The sequence below is a fragment of the Dermacentor andersoni genome, chromosome 10 (genome assembly GCF_023375885.2).
Source record: "Dermacentor andersoni chromosome 10, qqDerAnde1_hic_scaffold, whole genome shotgun sequence".
Lineage (NCBI taxonomy): Eukaryota > Metazoa > Arthropoda > Arachnida > Ixodida > Ixodidae > Dermacentor > Dermacentor andersoni.
The window spans coordinates 78,399,701-78,418,805 of record NC_092823.1 but is presented as its reverse complement, the minus strand read 5'-3'; the positions used below and the strand labels follow the sequence as shown (position 1 = coordinate 78,418,805).

The window sequence follows — 19,105 nt, the reverse complement described above, 5'->3', positions numbered from 1 at the left end:
GATCGAGCGCTGGGTTTGGGAGGAAATTGAAACACGCTTCCGGGCCGTGTCTTTCTATATAATTAAGCCCAAGCCCAGTACTCAAACGCTGCCCCACCATGCGCTGTTCGCGTGTAGCACGTATCTACGTACTTTTTCCCCGAAGTGCCACAGCGTTCGCCCTAGATCCTCGTAGGTACTTCGTGGGGCGAGGGAGAATTTATGCCTGGGCGCAGAATCTGCTCACCCAGATATCGCTAAGAGAAAATAGGTTTTAACGCGACAGCGTTATGGAGCTCGTGTCGCAGAAAAGCCGGTGTTGTCGGCAGCGTTGGCTGCGAGCGAAAAATGGCGGTAGGAAATTCATAAATAACAACAACTTGCTAGATGGGCTAGGTTGGAATCGAGCGAGGTCCTCTGGAGTGTGAGACGGAGACCCTACCACTCAGCCATGAGTTTGACGTTTTAAAACGGCACAAAAGCGCCTCTAGTGAATGCGGTGTTGCCTTAAAAACATGCCGTATAAAGTTATACAGCGGTGTTATGAGCATGTAAATAACAGAAGTCGCAGGTAAACGATTAGCGAAGTACGTTTGCGCTGCATTTCTTCTGCGCTTGGCGCACACGCAGAGCCATCTTGCCGCGAAAACAGAAGACCCCCTCCTCGCAATGTACGGCGCTGCCCAGACATGTGGCGCGCCACTCGCCCGCTTCTCCCCTTCGCCTCGTTTGAGCGCACTTAGGGCCGCGCGAGGACCGGTTCGAGGATGCCCCAATCATCATCATCATCAGCCTGATTACGCCCACTGCAGGGCAAAGGCCTCTCCCATACTTCTCCAACTACCCCGGTCATGTACTAATTGTGGCCATGTTGACCCTCCAAACTTCCTTATCTCATCTGCCCACCTAACTTTCTGTCGCCCCCTGCTACGCTTCCCTTCCCTCGGAATCCAGTCCGTAACCCTTAATGACCATCGGTTATCTTCCCTCCTCATTACATGTCCTGCCCATGCCCATTTCTTTTTCTTGATTTCAACTAAGATGTCATTAACGCGCGTTTGTTCCCTCACCCAATCTGCTCTTTTCTTATCCCTTAACGTTACACCTATCATTCTTCTTTCCATAGCTCGTTGCGTCGTCCTCAATTTAAGTAGAACCCTTTTCGTAAGCCTCCAGGTTTCTGCCCCGTACGTGAGTACTGGTAAGACACAGCTGTTATACACTTTTCTCTTGAGGGATAATGGCAACCTGCTGTTCATGATCTGCGAATGCCTGCCAAACGCACCCCAGCCCATTCTTATTCTTCTGATTATTTCACTCTCATGATCTGGATCAGCAGTCACTACCTGTCCTAAGTAGATGTATTCTCTTACCACTTCCAGTGCCTCGATACCTATCGTAAACTGCTGTTCCCTTCCGAGACTGTTAAACATTACTTTAGTTTTCTGCAGATTCATTTTTAGTCCCACCCTTCTGCTCTGCCTCTCCAGATCAGTGAGCATGCATTGCAGTTGGTCCCCTGAGTTACTAAGCAAGGCAATATCATCAGCGAAGCGCAAGTTACTAAGGTATTCTCCATTTACTCTTATCCCCAATTCTTCCCAATCCAGGTCTCTGAATACCTCCTGTAAACACGCTGTGAATAGCATTGGAGAGATCGTATCTCCCTGCCTGACGCCTTTCTTTATTGGGATTTTGTTGCTTTCTTTATGGAGGAGTACAGTGGCTGTGGAGCCGCTATAGATATCTTTCAGTATTTTTACATACGGCTCGTCTACACCCTGATTCAAACTGAATCAAACGCTTCCTCGTAATCAATGAAAGCTATATATATAGGTTGGTTATATTCCGCACATTTCTCTATCACCTGATTGATAGTGTGAATATGATCTATTGTTGAGTAGCCTTTACGGAATCCTGCCTGGTCCTTTGGTTGACGGAACTCTAAGGTGTTCCGGATTCTATTTGCAATTACCTTAGTAAATACTTTGTAGGCAACGGACAGTAAGCTGATCGGTCTATAATTTTTCAAGTCTTTGGCGTCGCCTTTCTTATGGATTAGGATTATGTTAGCGTTCTTCCAAGATTCCGGTACGCTCGAGGTCTTGAGGCATTGTGTATACAGGGTGGCCAGTTTTTCTAGAACAATCTGCCCACCATCCTTCAGCAAATCTGCTGTTACCTGATCCTCCCCAGCTGCCTTCCCCCTTTGTATAGCTCCCAAGGCTTTCTTTACTTCTTCCGGCGTTACTTCTGGGATATCAAATTCCTCTAGATTATTATCTCTTCCATTATCATCGTGGGTGCCACTCGTACTGTACAAATCTCTATAGAACTCCTCAGCCACTTGAACTATCTCATCCATATTAGTAATGATATTGCCGGCTTTGTCTCTTAGCGCATACATCTGATTCTTGCCAATTCCTAGTTTCTTCTTCACTGCTTTTAGGCTTCCCCCGTTCCTGAGAGCTTGTTCAATTTTATCCATGTTATACTTCCTTATGTCAGCTGTCTTACGCTTGTTGATTAACTTCGAAAGTTCTGCCAGTTCTATTCTAGCTGTAGGGTTAGAGGCTTTCATACATTGGCGTTTCTTGATCAGATCTTTCGTCTCCTGCGATAGCTTACTGGTATCCTGTCTAACGGAGTTACCACCGACTTCTATTGCACACTCCTTAATGATGCCCACAAGATTGTCGTTCATTGCTTCAACACTAAGGTCCTCTTCGTGACTTAAAGCCGAATACCTGTTCTGTAGCTTGATCTGGAAATCCTCTATTTTCCCTCTTAGCGCTAACTCATTGATCGGCTTCTTATGGACCAGTTTCCTCCGTTCCCTCCTCAGGTCTAGGCTAATTCGAGTTCTTACCATCCTGTGGTCACTGCAGCGCACCTTACCGAGCACGTCCACATCTTGTATGATGCCAGGGTTAGCGCAGAGTATGAAATCTATTTCATTTCTAGTCTCGCCGTTCGGGCTCCTCCACGTCCATTTTCGGCTATCCCGCTTGCGGAAGAACGTATTCATTATCCGCATATTATTCTGTTCTGCAAACTCTACTAATAACTCTCCTCTGCTATTCCTAGAGCCTATGCCATATTCCCCCACTGACTTGTCTCCAGCATGTTTCTTGCCTACCTTGGCATTGAAATCGCCCATCAGTATGGTGTATTTTGTTTTCACTCTACCCATCGCCGATTCCACGTCTTCGTAGAAGCTTTCGACTTCCTGGTCATCATGACTGGATGTAGGGGCGTAGACCTGTACAACCTTCATTTTGTACCTCTTATTAAGTTTCACAACAAGACATGCCACCCTCTCGTTAATGCTATAGAATTCCTGTATGTTACCAGCTATATTCTTATTAATCAGGAATCCGACTCCTAGTTCTCGTCTCTCCGCTAAGCCCCGGTAGCACAGGACGTGCCCGCTCCTTAGGACTGTATATGCTTCTTTTGGCCTCCTAACTTCACTGAGCCCTATTATATCCCATTTACTGCCCTCTAATTCTTCCAATAGCACTGCTAGACTCACCTCACTAGATAATGTTCTTGCGTTAAACGTCGCCAGGTTCATATTCCAATGGCGGCCTGTCCGGAGCCAGGGATTCTTAGCACCCTCTGCAGCGTCGCAGGTCTGACCGCCGCCGTGGTCAGTTGCTTCGCAGCTGCTGGGGACTGAGGGCCGGGGTTTGATTGTTGTGTTCATATAGGAGGTTGTGGCCAAGTACTGCACCAGGGTGGCCAATCCTGCTCTGGTGAGGGAGTGTGTTACCGGTTCTGGTCACCGGCATCAGGCCACACTCCAGGCCTGTTTATGCAATTTTATCAACACGCGGATTTTTTTTTTTTTAATCCGGTGGAAAATTGCGCGGCACCGGGATTCGAACCACGGACCTCTTGCACGCGAGGCGGGTGTTCTACCTCTACGCCACCGCTGCATCTTGATGCCCCAATACCCTTGCGTTTAAGAAGATTTCTCGCTCTCGCCCCTTCCAAGTTCCAGCGTGCTTCACTCAAACACTCGTGTTTCGGCGACGCGGCTCCTCTTCCCGCTCACAGCGCGATTCCTAGGTGCAGCGTCCGATGCGGGACCCCTCTGACGTGATCGCTGCGCCGTAGCGCGTCTGGTGGGAAAGCGTCCCCTGCGATGTGTGCCGTCTTGCTGGCGAGGAGGCATGCGTCTGCCTGGTGCTCCCAAGGGAGATAGAGGACGATCCCATCAAGTCGTCAGCTCCATGATCGCGTCCGCCTTCATGGCGCGTCGCGGCCCGGCTGTCCTGGCCAATCACGACGTTTGGCTCGCGTAGGTCGTTTGTCCCTCCGAGACACCGAGTTCTTTGGTTTGTTCCGCTTGCTCAGGCGCACGTTTCATGTTTGTGTGACTGATGAGCATGCCGAGCGATTGAGTGGGCGGTGCGAACCGGGTGCGATAACGCTATCGCGTTCCACTCTTGAAGGCGAAATTCAAGGGAAGCTGAAGAGGTATCCTGAAAGAATGTGTGAGGAGTTGTACGTAATGGTTTTCAACCCTCCGAATTCGAATATTGTATCGAAATTGAGCGAAAGAAAGTGCAAATAGATTTTATTTCGACGAAACGTGCAGCAGAAGACTCGGGCAGCTCGCGCGCCTCGTTTCCGCGTGTGATTGGTCAGGCACCTGGTGACGTCAGCTTTCTGTTTGTGCATTCATAAGGTCTTCCAAAACCAGTTACCATCCGTCCACCCGCACCCGTCCCGCCTTTGTGCGTTCGTTGCCCCGCCCTTCTCGCTCTGCGTTTAGAAAGCCTGCTAGCAGAAAGTCATACTTTCACTCATTCACGCATTATTGATAGACTCCAGTAGTAATCGTCGTTACGGCAGTGGTTAGAGCACAGCACTGTGGTACTTTAGCGCTTGAAATTCTTTCGATTCACAGCAGCCTCCCACTTAGCTGCCAGCTTCTTGTCTTGCGGAAAGCAGTGGGATATCATCCGGACAGGCCGCCATTGGTATATGAACCTGGCAACGTTTAACGCTAGAACGTTATCTAGTGAGGCGAGTCTAGCAGTGCTATTGGAGGAATTAGAGGGCAGTAAATGGGATATAATAGGGGTCAGTGAAGTTAGGAGGCCAAAAGAAGCATATACAGTGCTAAAAAGCGGGCACGTCCTGTGCTACCGGGGCTTAGCGGAGAGACGAGAACTAGGAGTCGGATTCCTGATTAATAAGAACATAGCTGGTAACATACAGGAATTCTATAGCATTAACGAGAGGGTGGCAGGTCTTGTTGTGAAACTTAATAAGAGGTACAAAATGAAGGTTATACAGGTCTACGCCCCTACATCCAGTCATGATGACCAGGAAGTCGAAAGCTTCTATGAAGACGTGGAATCGGCGATGGGTAAAGTCAAAACAAAATACAGTATACTGATGGGCGACTTCAATGCCAAGGTAGGCAAGAAGCAGGCTGGAGACAAGGCAGTGGGGGAATATGGCATAGGCGCTGGGAATAGCAGGGGAGAGTTATTAGTAGAGTTTGCGGAACAGAATAATATGCAGATAATGAATACCTTCTTCCGCAATCGGTATAGCCGGCAGTGGACGTGGAGGAGCCCGTACGGCGAGACTAGAAATGAAATAGACCTCATACTCTGCGCTAACCCTCGTATCATACTAGATGTGGACGTGCTCGCCAAGGTTTGCTGCAGTGACCATAGGATGGTAAGAACTCCAATTAGCATAGACTTGAGGAAGGAACGAAAGAAACTGGTACATAAGAAGCCGATCAATGAGTTAGCGGTAAGATGCAAAATAGAGGAATTCCAGATCAAGCTACAGAACAGGTATTCGGCTTTAACTCAGGAAGAGGACCTTAGTGTTGAAGCAGTGAGCGACAATCTTGTGGGCATTATTAAGAAGTGTGCAATAGAAGTCGGTGGTAGCTCCGTTAGAGAGGATACCAGTAAGCTATCGCAGGAGACGAAAGATCAGATCAAGAAACGCCAATGTATGAAAGCCTCTAACCCTACAGCTAGAATAGAACTGGCAGAACTTTCGAAGTTAATCAACAAGCGTAAGACAGCTGACATAAGGAAGTATAACATGGATAGAATTGAACATGCTCTCAGGAACGGAGGAAGCCTAGAAGCAGTCAAGAAGAAACTAGGTATTGGCAAGAATCAGATGTATGCGTTAAGAGACAAAGCCGGCAATATCATTACTAATATGCATGAGATAGTTCAAGTGGCTGAGGAATTCTATAGAGATTTATACAGTAGCAGTGGCACCCACGACGATCATGGAAGAGAGAATAGTCTGGAGGAATTCGAAATCCCACAGGTAACACCGGCAGAAGTAAAGAATGCCTTGGGAGCTATGCAAAGGGGGAAGGCAGCTGGGGAGGATCAGGTAACAGCAGATTTGTTGAAGGGTAGTGGGCAGATTGTTCTAGAGAAACTGGCCGCCCTGTATACGCAATGCCTCAGGACTTCGAGCGTACCGGAATCTCGGAAAAACGCTAACATAATCCTAATCCATAAGAAAGGGGACGCCAGAGACATCAAAATTATAGACCAATCAGTTTACTGTCCGTTGCCTACAAAGTATTTACTAAGGTAATTGCAAATAGAATCAGGAACACCTTAGACTTGCGTCAACTACTACTCAACAATAGACCATATTCACACTATCAATCAGGTGATAGAAAAATGTGCGGAATATAACCAACCTTTATATATCGCTTTCATTGATTACGAGAAAGCGTTTGATTCAGTCGAAACCTCAGCAGTCATGGAGGCATTGCGGAATCAGGGTGTAGACGAGCCATATGTAAAAATACTGAAAGATATCTATAGTGGCTCCACAGCTACCGTAGTCCTTCCTAAAGAAAGCAACAAAATCCCAATAAAGAAAGGCGTCAGGCAGGGAGATACGATCTCTCCCATGCTTTTCACAGCGTGTTTACAGGAGGTATTCAGAGACTTGGATTGGGAAGAATCGGGGATTAGAGGTAATGGAGAATACCTTAGTAACTTGCGATTCGCTGATGATATTGCCTCGCTTATTAACTCAGGGGACCAACTGCAATGCATGCTCACTGACCTGGAGAGGCAAAGCTGAAGGGTGGGTCTAAAAATTAATCTTCAGAAAACTAAAGTAATGTTTAACAGCCTCGGAAGGGTAGAGCAGATTACAATAGGTAGTGAGGCACTGGATGTGGTAAGGGAATACATCTACTTAGGACAGGTAGTCACTGCGGATACGGATCATGAGACTGAAATAATCAGAAGATTAACAATGGGCTGGGGTGCGTTTGGCAGGCATTCTCAGATCATGAACAGCAGGTTGCCATTATCCCTCAAGAGAAAAGTTTATAACACCTGTGTCTTACCAGTACTCACGTACGGGGCAGAAACCTGGAAGCTTGCGAAAAGGGTTCTACTTAAATAAAGGACGACGCAACGAACTTTGGAAAGAAGAATGATAGGTGTAACGTTAAAGGATAAGAAAAGAGCAGATTGGGTGAGGGAACAAACGCGAGTTAATGATATCTTAGTTGAAATCAAGAAAAAGAAATGGGCATGGGCAGGACACGTAATGAGGAGGGAAGATAACCGATGGTCATTAAGGGTTACGGAATGGATTCCAAGCGAAGGAAAGCGTAGTAGATTGCGGCAGAAAGTAAGGTGGGCGGATGAGATTAAGAAGTTTGCAGGGACAACATGGCCACAATTAGTACATGACCGGGTTAGTTGGAGATCTATGGGAGAGGCCTTTGCCCTGCATTGGGCATAACCAGGCTGATGATGATGATGATGATGATGATGATCATCATCATCATCATCATCATCGCGGCCGCTGATGTTCGTGCAACCGTAGGCTGCACAGAACGCCGGCGTGATCGGCCCACCACTTAAATTGACGCTGCGCACGTCAACTACCAGTCTGCATACACACAAAAGAAAGGAATGCAGGCTCGAGCTAGTCAGATTATGACGGCACGCACGGATAAACATGCGCGGTCACGCACGGTCGCAGAGACGGCGAAGGAGCGGCACACCAGTGCTGACGTCACTACGCCGTGGTTTCCGGTCTCCGCTCGCATCGTCAGCGTCAGCAGCAGCGCGCGGCGCTCGACGGGGGGCGGAGCGACAGCGCGATTTTAACCGGCGATTACGTCGTTCTTAAGGGAAAAATCTCGCCCAAAATTTTACGTGCATGGTTGACGGGGTCTCCGCATCCGTATATGAGCGTCCTATTGAATGCGACAGACTCTTCATCTTCCCTTTAAGCGTCTTCCAATTTTTTCAAACCACACCGCTTAAGGCTGTTTCACATGCTGCGACTGCAACGACGAAAATCGGTGCTGTCGCACGCGTCGCAATGCGATTTTTAGAGGGCTCATTTCACATGATTCCGATTTTAACAATGCGACTGGTGCGACGCCCAGGGTTGCTTACTGCCAGGTTTCATGGCACACGCTGCATAATTCTTTTATTGTAGTGAATAAAACGTTTACACTATAATATGATTGACTTCTCTTGACTAAAAGCAAATAATACGTACGTTTACTAATTTAAAAACGTTAGTTAAGATTTGTCTTGGGGTGCGCGACGGCGGTTTCTGTAGTTCAGTGCGACATCGCGCACGTAAACAGCTGTTCGCAGGTGGTTCAGCGATTCTTTATTTTATGGTTCAGCGCTGTGTGTTGTCCTGCCTACATTCTATGAGCGTTTCGTTCTGCCTGCGCTACAACAATCTACAACATGACCTATCGACAAGTTCATATAGCTACCCTCACCGTATATGCAGTATTCGGAATTCGGCTGCCACGAACTTGTCTTGTCAGCCCAACAAGATCCTCGCGCTACCCGTGCTCGGCATCAGCTTCTGGAGAAATGATGCGTGTATATTGCCCGTCATTGCGCATATGTGGTGCCTGCTCCTAGCCATATTCTTACGCGAAACGCAACAAGAAGCAGCAACCCGAACTCCCGCGTGTGCCCCAGAACGAAGCCTCAAACGATGTGTGTGATTACGACGTGGAATGAAAATTGTGTTGTGAAAGTCAACCTTAGCGGTAGCCTGGTTCGTCCATCGCCGTGCTTGCGCTGCGAATATATATATGGGAGCCCTCTCTAAATATTTCTAAAGGCGCAAAAGCCGACGCATCAAATGTTTCGAGCAGTTACCGTCACTTTTGTAGAAACCTGGGGCGCGATAACGTAACTCTATTCCAAACAAAAACTGTTCCAAACTCCGGACGTCAAAATGACGCGACAGTTTCTGCGTATGGGGGCGGGAACCAGCGACGTTTTTCAATCTGTCCAATCAGCAGCCTCCATCGTTGCCGGAAGTATGTATTGCTTGTTTTTTATTTGCAAAGGGACCGTATAGCAAGTGACATAAAGATATAAACGTCTGATAAAAGAACAATTGTGTGTCGCTGATAGTAAAAGTGTTTTGTAATCTTTTAACGCAAGAGAAGTTGAAGCGCGCTTGAAAGTAAACATAAATATTTTAATTTTTCGAGTCATAGCCACACACGTGCCAATTCCGCATCCAATCCATTTTGCTACGCACACTTAAGATGGCGGCTACGCGAAAACAGCTGATCGGTTCTGTGGGCCGCTCTTGGTGTATTTTTGTCCGTAACGCGATTAGATGAAATCTCGCCGTACGAGGTACTTTCGCCCGAGAAGAATTCTGGAAGCTGTGAACATCATGAAGACTGTGAAAGCGTAGTGCTCGGTGAGTAAACACATCATTCTTTCTTGTGCTTAGTGACTGAGCAGTAGCATCTGAACATCTGGGTGATCGCATGGTGTTCACGTTTGCTTTTATTCGCATAGGATACGGAAGAATCGATGAAGGTTGGAAGGCATCTCAACAGATAGCTGGTAAGTAAACGTTTTCTATAAACGATCGCAACTGTCTCCGAATGTAGGTCATGATTTAAATCGAGGGTGGTCTGTAACAGAGGCTCATTTTTGTTTCTTTGCCACACACTGCTGCGCAGTGATCCATTCGCCCGTGCGGGCGGTACAGATACTTCTGCTGGATATTTGCACGAGAAAGGTTTTTTTGTTGTTGTTATTCACTTGTGTTAAGTTTAACGTGGCATTTATGGCGTGATAAAATAACGACACATTAAATGAATGTAACCGTTATGTTTTAATGACGTAGTGATATCTGAAACGGTACGATTTGTTGGTATTAATTCGCTGCGGTCCGGCGAAAATTGAGCGCGAAAAAGAAATGGCGGAGACAAGCAACAGCGCGCGTTTCGGCCGCGCAGGCCGCTATGCTAGTGCAGTTTATGGAGCAGCATTCGTACTTGGCGAGAGGCTCCACAAGCCTCTCGCCAAGTATGAGTGCTGCCCAAAAAAGAGAATTGTTGCAAGAAATTGCCGCCGCCCTGAACGCCGTCGGGCCGGCAGCAAAGACAGCCCGGCGCTGGCGCCTGTATTGGTCGCGGATGACGTACGAGTGCAAAAAGCTCGCGGCGCAGGTTGGCGCCGAGAAGAGGCGAGCCCGCGACTAGCAACGTCTTCGGAACGTATAAGCTGACGGTGTTCATGCATTTGCAGGAAGACGGGAGGCGGAAAGTTGGGCGGCCTGGAGGGTCGAGTGCTCGCCGTGCTCGCCCATATACCGGCCCAGCTTCCGCCCCTGCGGATTTTTTTGCTGGCGATGCTGAGGTGAGTAGCAATGTTCGTTGCTATGTGTACCGATGACGGGCAGTTACACCGTGGTGAATATTTTGCCCTTGTGTGCTTGTGTGTGTTTTCTTACAATTCAACACACATGCCAGCACATGATATCCGTACTTTGCAAGAACGGAAATGCTGCCCCACTGCTGTTAGAAACACCTTGTGGTGGATTTCATGACGCGTTAATCCGAAAAGCATTAGCAACGAGTTGTCAAAGCTCCAAGGCACTAGTATGTCGCATGATGGATTAGGAATTGCGTGATAAGTGAAATAGACATTGCAACCAGTTGATGGAACTTAATCACATTATGTCCTGTGCTTTATTGTTCCAGGAGGACACCTCCAGTGAGGAGTCCAGTGATGGAGTGCCCCCTGCCCCACCAGCAGCTGCGCGCGTCTCAGTGGGCACGGAGCCGGGGACCAGTGGCACTGCACGTAAGGCACTTCAGCAGCTATTGCAATGCGAACACATCACTCCAAGCATTATCTATTAAGACCTTTGAAACAGAAATTGTGTATTTATATTATTTACATGGCAACGAAAAAGTGCCTGCCTAAAGGTCGCTGCAAAATGGAACAATAATCTGACTGTTAACACCATTTGTAATGCAGCTTGTGCAGCGTACAAGCTGAAAGTACTATCAGTGTAGTATTTTATGATGGTGTAGTGCCTTTTTGTTTGCGCAAATTGACTGTTCATTTTGTGAACGGTGTGTTGCCGGAATTATTTTTCTGGGCTTCCACCTGATAATGAACCAGTGAAATGTCTACGCAGGATGGAGCGAAATTAGTTTTTTTAACCGCTGTTTACTGATGTTATTTTTACGGACCATCAGCTCGGCAGCAGCCCCGCAGGCCGCCACCCCGCCAACAGGTCCTTGAGGACGCAGCATCTCGGGCGGCCGCAGACTATGCCCGACAGAGCCGGCTAGCTGAGGCGGCAAACGCGGAGGCCGCAAGCTTCCACCAGTTGTTGCTGCAGCAACATAGGCAGGTGCGTACAACTAGGCCGGGTCATTTTTTGAAGAGGTGATTAGGGCACATGGTAATAATGTACATTACAACCATGTTACACATGAGAGGCATGTGTAGTCATTTGGCTCATGCACATTTATACATCTCCTTTGAGGTGTTCTTTAACACATAGCAACTTACAAAACATTTCCATGGTTGCATGTATCGCGACAGCATGATCATAATTTGTTTAAGAATTCAACTAGTCACCAATACCGCCTTCTGACAGGCAGAGGCAGCTTGGTAGGATTTGTTACGTTTCACACGTTTTAAACATAACAGACCATATACGTTTGCACGGCCATTTCTCATGTCATATGTAAATGATCTCGCTGCCCTCAAGAGTAACCTTGCTGAAACTGCAACACTTGCAAAAAGTGCAAATCGAGCATTTACATTGCATAACCTGTAGCTAACTAAGTGAATTTGTTTCGCAGCTGGTGGAAGAACAGAGAGCGACGCGGCAAGTCCTGGAGCAGCTGGTGGCCGAGATGCGTGGTTCGCGAGAGGCGACCACTCTCATTGCGACCACGCTGCGCCAGCTGCTGGCTGCCCTCGCCCACCTGCGCGAGCCGCCTCAGCAATAAGGGGCAGCTTTTTTTTTTTTTTTTGCCATATCATTCTTTAGTGCTTTGTAGGTACAAGTGTTGCCTATCTATGCTTGTTTTTTTTTTATGCAGCACTAAAGGATGATATGGCTGTTTTCCGTAATTTCTGTCCCTAATCATATTTTTTTTTGCAAGGTAATTTCTGTTATGTTTATTTTCATATGTAGTGCAAGTTTGCCCAAGTGAGGCATTATATAACTTATATGTAGAACTTTCGCGTTTCTGTTCGTTACCGTATTTTTTTCCCCAAGTTCATTTCATGTGTATTATTCTTTGACCAAGTGAGACGGTATAACTTATATGTACATTCTTTGCCATATTTTTGCGTTTCTGTTCGTTACCGTATTTTTTTCCCCAAGTTCATTTAGTGTGTATTATTCTTTGTCCAAGTGAGACGGTATAAGTTATATTTACAATTTTTGTCATATTTTTGCGTTTCTGTTTTTTACCGTATTTTTTTCCCCAAGTTCATTTAGTGTGTATTATTCTTTGTCCAAGTGAGACGGTACAACTTATATGTACATTTTTTGCCATAATTTCGTTAGGTGTTGTTCACTTTTGTTTTGCTGTTACTGATATGTTTCAATGTGCGCCGTTCTTCCACGGAAGATACACTGTGCAATCACTTTTACGCCAACTACGACATTGTCTCGCACACATACAGGTGCGCTTAATAACTACAATACTGTGATAACTGGAAATCAATTTTCATGCCATATGTATGTCATGTCTGCAATGTATAACCATTCGTGCCTACGCAAAGTAGCCGAATTGATATTTTTATCACCAAGTGTACACACCCGAGCAGCAGGAAACGAAAGAGCGCTTTATTGCGAGAAGCATGTGCGTTTATACACATGCAGGCCAGGCTTGCACATGCGTATCACAATATTCTTGATGACGTAGCCACTGGTCACACCAAGCACCTGTTACCTGTGGTAGTCGCTGTGATATTTCAGGTGTCCTTACCTATGATAGCAATACAATCTAGTCCCCATTGTAGTTGAGCACAGTTTGCGACATACGTAACAGAGCCATCGATGTGGCCGCTATTTTGACATTCGCTGCCAGGCTGGTCTTGCAGCCGTTATATGAAATACCGTTTTAGTGCCAAGCATTTTCTCACTTGTCGTTCCTTAGAAGCATGTCATGGCTGCTTTATATTGTGATCTTATTACGGCACTAGTCATTGAAAAGAAACTGTTTTGTGCTACAAACATGCCAACTACATAATAGAGAAGAGATCTTTCTTGCTGTTAAGTTGCTGGATGAAGAAAAATGGTTGTCTGCGAGTTCAAAAAAATATCGTTATGCTCGTGTCATATTTATGCAATTTAACATCTGCCAACGGCCCAGTGGTAGTGTACTGGGTCCCATGTAGTGAACGTCACACGGCTATTTTGACGCCATGAAGCCATGCTCTGTGTACTTGTCTGTCATTTGCTTTGATGAAAGACGGCATTGAAGATCGATCACATGGTTTTATTTGCAATGCAGATTTAAATAAACGATTTTACACAATGCAAGTTGCACTTGAAATGAATATGTACAATTTGTGTTCCTTCACTTTCAGAACTATTTGCATATGTACACTCTCCCAAGGGAGAATAACGCGCTCGACATGCCAGGCGATCATTTTCGGCATAACTTGGCCTTATGTCAAGGAACTGTGCGGTGGCTGTGTGGCAAAACAGCGCAGGGCCTACAAGGTGCGTGAGCACAGTACACATGGTGGAGCGAGAAGTGTTGTGCTTGGCAGCAGCCCAAATAGGAAGCGAGGAGGATTAGACCAACATCCTCCCATGCACAGTGCAGATGGCGGTGACAGTGTCGGTGATGGCAGAAGCAACAGCAGCAGCAGCAAATCATTTGGCGAACCCCAGCTGCCCAGAGAAGTAACTACAACATTCTGCTGATGAACACAAAGTGTTCTATCCACAGGTACTAAATGAAAGGCTCTCATGTAGTGTCACAGTGCAATGATGCAATCATCTGCGGTAGTGACAGCTCACTGGCAGAGGACACGTGAAAACGCTGGTTATGATTGAGCAGATTCTATAAAAAAAGCAGCATGCTATCCACTAATTGCACACATTTCTTCACATTGGTTCCTGCTCTCTATTAGATGTGTAGACAGCAGTAATAAACATCTGCCTGCAGTGTCAGGCACATGTTTATTGCTGCTGTCGGTGCTGCTGTCGACGCAGCCGCCTTCGCACCCTTTGCAGGTATCGCTGGTGCTGCTGCCGTGTCGTGCCAAATGAGCTAATAACATTATCCCGGGCAGCACAGCCTCTCAGGTACATCATGCGTGCTGCCCTCACTTGGGGAACTCTCTGTGGGGAGGGGTTGCCACTTTCATCGTCACTGTTGCTGTTGCTGCTGTCATCACTAACATCATCCAACAACACGTCACCTTCATCAAGACACAAGTTGTGCAACACTGCACATGCTGCAACGATGTTGGCAGCGCGCTCTGGTTGGTAGTGGAGGGCGCGGTACCGCTGAAGGCAGCGAAAGCGGCTCTTCAGAAGCCCAATGCACCGCTCCACTACGGACCGCATGGCAGCATGTGCAGTGTTGTACCTGCCTTCTGCAGTGTGTATGGGACGGTGGCCTGTGACTGGGGTCAGGAGCCATGGTTCCAGGGGGTAGCCGCTGTCACCTGCAGGATCATAAAAATGGTATGAAATCTGCAGAAAGTTTAGTAGGCGAAGCATGGGTCATGTAAAATGCACCTACTACAGAAAGGCTGCAGTAAAGAAATATACAGGCTGAGCACCTGACCCAGCTGTGATCACAGATAACAATAGCTGGGACATAGCATCCCTATTTGCAGCAAGGCAGCTTTTTGTGTAGTCTTCATTCACAAATGACTGAAGGTGTAAAAAAAGAATGTGACAACGTGTGCACTGTACACTCACATTAAAAATTAGTTTAAAGTAAGGTGTGTTGTCACTTTGTTTCGTGCGGATACCATTGGAAAATTTCTACATCTCGCCTATACTTAATAACCTGACTATGACATAAGGGGTTCGGGCTTCAATATTCTCCTACGGCGCGAGCACGCTTTGCTGCATGCTGCCAGAATTGCAACTGTACAAAATTTTCTCGCTGCTCACCGAGGAGGTGTTCGCCGGCCTTGGCAATATGCCCCTCCAGGAACCGACGACGCAACCACGTAGTTCTCCAGACGTGGGCGTCGTGGTCTGACCCCGGTCGCAGAGGGTCGACGGCGAGGATCCGCATGCCTGCGTCGCAGATCTGACGAGAGAGCGCACAGCATAAGCCACGCGTTGCGATCACGGGCCAATTAGACAAAAATTAAGATACTTACGAACATTGTGTTGAGGGCGTAGTAGCCTTTGCGGCACATGAATGCCGCCTTCTGCTCGCCCTTCGGTGCGATGATGGCTATAAGGCTGCCGTCCACGCATCCGATGACGCCGGGAATGGAGCCGCGTCGAAGGAACCCTTCCTTCACGTCCGCCTTCTCCTCCGACGTCCTCGGGAAATGGACCCACTTGTTGCGGGCCCCGGCGTGGACGATTGCCTCCGCCACGCGTCGCACACACTTCCTGACCGCAGGCTGGGTCACGCCGATCGTCTCCTCGCTCCCTACCGAGGCTTGAAAGCTGCCCGTTGCGAAGAATCGCAACGCGCACAACACTTGCCGCTCCACCGACAGCGCTGAAGTTCTCACGCCTCCGAGTTCCTCCGCCACTTTGTCGCACAGCCACCGCACAGTTTCTTTCTTCAGGCGAAAGTGCTGCCGAAACTGATCGTCTGGCATGTCAAACGCATCCTCGGGCTCTCTCCTCCCGCGCCCGGACTGACGAGCCGCCGCCGCCGCCGCCAAACAAATCACGAAGGCCGCCATTTTTTTCTATTCCAAACGGAACGGGGCACTCACCGGTTATTCCACGAATTTGCCGGGTTTGTTCGGCATAATTTAGCATAATGAGTGCGTAAACGTCACTTTGACGTGGCAGTTTTTGTGCATTCCTGACGTCGCTTGACAGGCAGGAAAAATGGGCGCGGCCTCAGAAAATTCGGCCAATGAGCGAGCGGTGTCGGCCATGTTGGAATAGAAACAAAACGGAATAGTTTTACGTTATACCGACCCTGTACGTTGTAACATAGCATTCTAAAAGACACGCTTCTCGTCCAGTTTGCTTTCCCGTGTCTCGCGCTGGTAGTATACTCGGAACTTCTAACAAGAAGACCATATCAATACGCGCTATTCATAATGCAGGATCGTAGGCCCACGGCAGGCGCATTTGCCGTAGAATTTTTCAGCTTTCTGCTCAGCCTCGCACGCCTCTCACGGTTAGCCTGTTTTGTGGAAATAAATATTATTATTATGTTATTAATGTTATTAGATGTTATAGTTTCTTCACTGTAATTTATAGCAATCATCCAGATTTCTTAAGCTAGTCATGCATTTAACCTGTATTAGACCAACATTGTTACGACATGCTTATGGGAGTCATTTCAAACTAGATTGCTCAGCCATAGAAAGTACAAATGCAAGCCTCAATGTTTATTCCAATTTGGTATTCCTAAACAGATTATATTGGCAGAATTTTATGCCTGCTTGCATTTCCTGTAATTCAATGTTCAGAGCTGGAAAAACTGATTCGTTTTCTTGCTGTCGAAAGGCTGCTTCAGTGTCGATAGCAAGCTATAATTATTAATTTCAAAAGTGTGAAGCAATGACTATATGTCTAAGCTTATCAATGCGTTTTTGTTCCATGAACAAAATGAATGAATGACGTGCTTATGTACTTATTTATTTATATACCTCGCAGGCTGCAAGGTTGGAGTATTATGCAAGGGGGAATAAGAAAGTTGTTACAAAAGGAAGAAGGGCACAACATTAAGAAAAAAATCAGCAAAAAAGCAGTACCAATACATTGCACCAACTAGCCCAACGTGTTTTACTGGCACAACATTATACAATACTTAACAAACAATAACAGAAAAAGTTACTGCCCATGCACCCTGTAGAGACGGTAAACCAGCGAAGCTGAAATGTGCAGCCCCGGTGTTTATCACTGGGTTAATTCCAATGGTTTATTCAAGTCTTTCTATATTATTGGTTATGTCTGTGTTTCTTAATGAGGGTGTGCACATGTTTGGCTTGGATTTATCACACTGTTTATTTGGAATGCCACACATTGCACTTTGCAAGATCACCATCATGGAATCCAGCGGGTCCATCAAAGTCTTTCTGAATTATGTTACGCACTTGTGTTTTGTAATGTGTTAATCATAATGTTTATGACTCAGTTATGCACTGTAGTTACGAAGTGACACACCGGGGCTGCACATTTCATTTAAATAAATACAGGGACACATTTTCGAACCTATTGGGAAGTCGGAGAGACTGCTGCACGCGCGCTCTGCTGCTAGAGAGAAACGACGTCACTATCGGTCTAGCCAATGGCCTACCACACCTTTGCTGTGAGATAATAATGACATCATGATCTTGTCTTAACCCCATCCCCCTCTGTGTCCCTTCCCTGCAATAATACGCAGATAAATGTATGTTTGTAATGCATAAGCATTTCTATGTCTGCCGAACAAGAAATGTCTCCGTCCATCATGCAAGACGAAGGCAATGGCTCACACCCCCTTAAACAATGGCTCATACCCCTGCACTAGGGTTTTTGGGATCGGACCATGAGTGTTTCGCCTAGGCATATACAGCTTCACTGTAAAAAGAATGAACGCCTTTCTGCTAGAGACCAAGACAATCATGAAGTGTATTAACAAATGAAAGTTTATTGAACATGCAGAGTAAATGCTGTTCGACAAGCAATAAATAGAATTTACACAAAAAGCAGAAGCATGATCTGATGTGTGTCCATACAGATCCTAAGAGGAAACGCATCCATCTCTGAAAGTGCAACAGCGGCCATGCTGAAACAAGATTCTCCCAGTGTATTTGCATCTACAGCGTCCATGATTTCTCTAGGCAGCCGATCTCCACAGAATGCTAGCTTCTTCCTCTACAATGCACTCTCCACATCTGAGCGTGCATTGTAGAGGAAGAAGCTAGCATTCTGTGCAGATCGGCTGCCTAGAGAAATTACGGAAGCTGTAAATCTAAAAATGCTGGGTTAATCTTGTCAGCACGGCCTCCGTTAGAAATGGATGCATTTCCTGTCAGGAAACGCACATGAATTTTTGCTTCTCCTTTTTGTGTACGTTCAGTCTATTGCTTGTCAGTGAGCATTTACTCGGTGTGTACATGAAACTTTTGGTTGTTAGATCATCTCGGTTTTCTTGTTTGTCCTATGTGTTCTCTGGTGCCATTTGCAGCCAGGCTATTCATTTTTTTTTAGACTGCAACAAGTGACTTTAATGGCCCTCATGATACCTTATAATATCTTTTATTTGGCCAATGTAGCAAGAATGTACAGTGTGAAGCAGTAAGAACAGGGTATGCTAACTTCTAAGTAGTCGTCTTTGCATCTCATATGCTAGCTGGCATAGTATCTTGGGACGAGGTTGTGAGCTCTTGAGACAAAGTATTTGTGCTGCAGGCTGCAACTCTACTCTGTCTAGGTGCTTGTTCGTTAGCTCTTTCTCATAGAGGTCTTCAAGCATGGTACAGTTGGAAAGACCTGTTATTACTACCCGATGCCTGTATTCGATGAGTTGTCTTTTTTGTCTGCTGCTGGTAATTCATACCGTGCCATACCTTGGACACAAGCACAGCATCTGCGATTTTCTATAGTATCCACTCGTCCACCCCCATTATTTCGAGATTATTCTTTTCACCAGGTGTGGAAGTTGCGTCCA

General features: G+C 46.6%; 2 protein-coding genes across 3 annotated transcripts; one reads left to right on the top strand and one right to left on the bottom strand.

Moving 5' to 3' along the window:
* The first annotated feature begins 10,567 nt into the window (after window positions 1–10,567).
* On the top strand, window positions 10,568–13,786 carry LOC140212781 (uncharacterized). Of its 2 annotated transcripts, XR_011890383.1 has the most exons (4): window positions 10,568–10,661; window positions 11,006–11,108; window positions 11,510–11,667; window positions 12,125–13,786. XR_011890383.1 is itself a non-coding variant. In XM_072284779.1 (3 exons), exons 1-3 carry the CDS (start codon window positions 10,964–10,966, stop codon window positions 12,272–12,274), a joined length of 453 nt encoding a protein of 150 aa, XP_072140880.1. In that variant the 5' UTR covers window positions 10,684–10,963; the 3' UTR covers window positions 12,275–13,786. The 2 variants fall into 2 exon arrangements, 1 of the variants encoding a protein (XP_072140880.1); XM_072284779.1 differs by lacking the exon at window positions 10,568–10,661 and having other exon boundaries at window positions 10,684–11,108.
* Window positions 13,787–13,924: 138 nt separating this feature from the next.
* LOC140213465 (putative nuclease HARBI1) lies at window positions 13,925–16,175 on the bottom strand. The gene is made up of 3 exons (XM_072284706.1): window positions 15,633–16,175; window positions 15,418–15,559; window positions 13,925–14,960 (listed from the first exon to the last, which is right to left on the bottom strand). Exons 1-3 carry the CDS (start codon window positions 16,173–16,175, stop codon window positions 14,470–14,472), a joined length of 1,176 nt encoding a protein of 391 aa, XP_072140807.1. The 3' UTR covers window positions 13,925–14,469.
* Between the last annotated feature and the right edge of the window lie 2,930 nt (window positions 16,176–19,105).

Bases quoted from the DNA above. Each gene is read 5' to 3' on its own strand.
- LOC140212781 (XM_072284779.1), top strand. From the start codon at position 10,964: ATGGAACTTAATCACATTATGTCCTGTGCTTTATTGTTCCAGGAGGAC. The intron at 11,109-11,509 runs GTAAGGCACTTC...ACGGACCATCAG, and splicing joins GGGGACCAGTGGCACTGCAC to CTCGGCAGCAGCCCCGCAGG. The intron at 11,668-12,124 runs GTGCGTACAACT...TTTGTTTCGCAG, and splicing joins TGCTGCAGCAACATAGGCAG to CTGGTGGAAGAACAGAGAGC.
- LOC140213465 (XM_072284706.1), bottom strand. From the start codon at position 16,175: ATGGCGGCCTTCGTGATTTGTTTGGCGGCGGCGGCGGCGGCTCGTCAG. The intron at 15,560-15,632 runs GTAAGTATCTTA...CTCTCTCGTCAG, and splicing joins ACGCCCTCAACACAATGTTC to ATCTGCGACGCAGGCATGCG. The intron at 14,961-15,417 runs GTGAGCAGCGAG...ATGATCCTGCAG, and splicing joins GGCCGGCGAACACCTCCTCG to GTGACAGCGGCTACCCCCTG.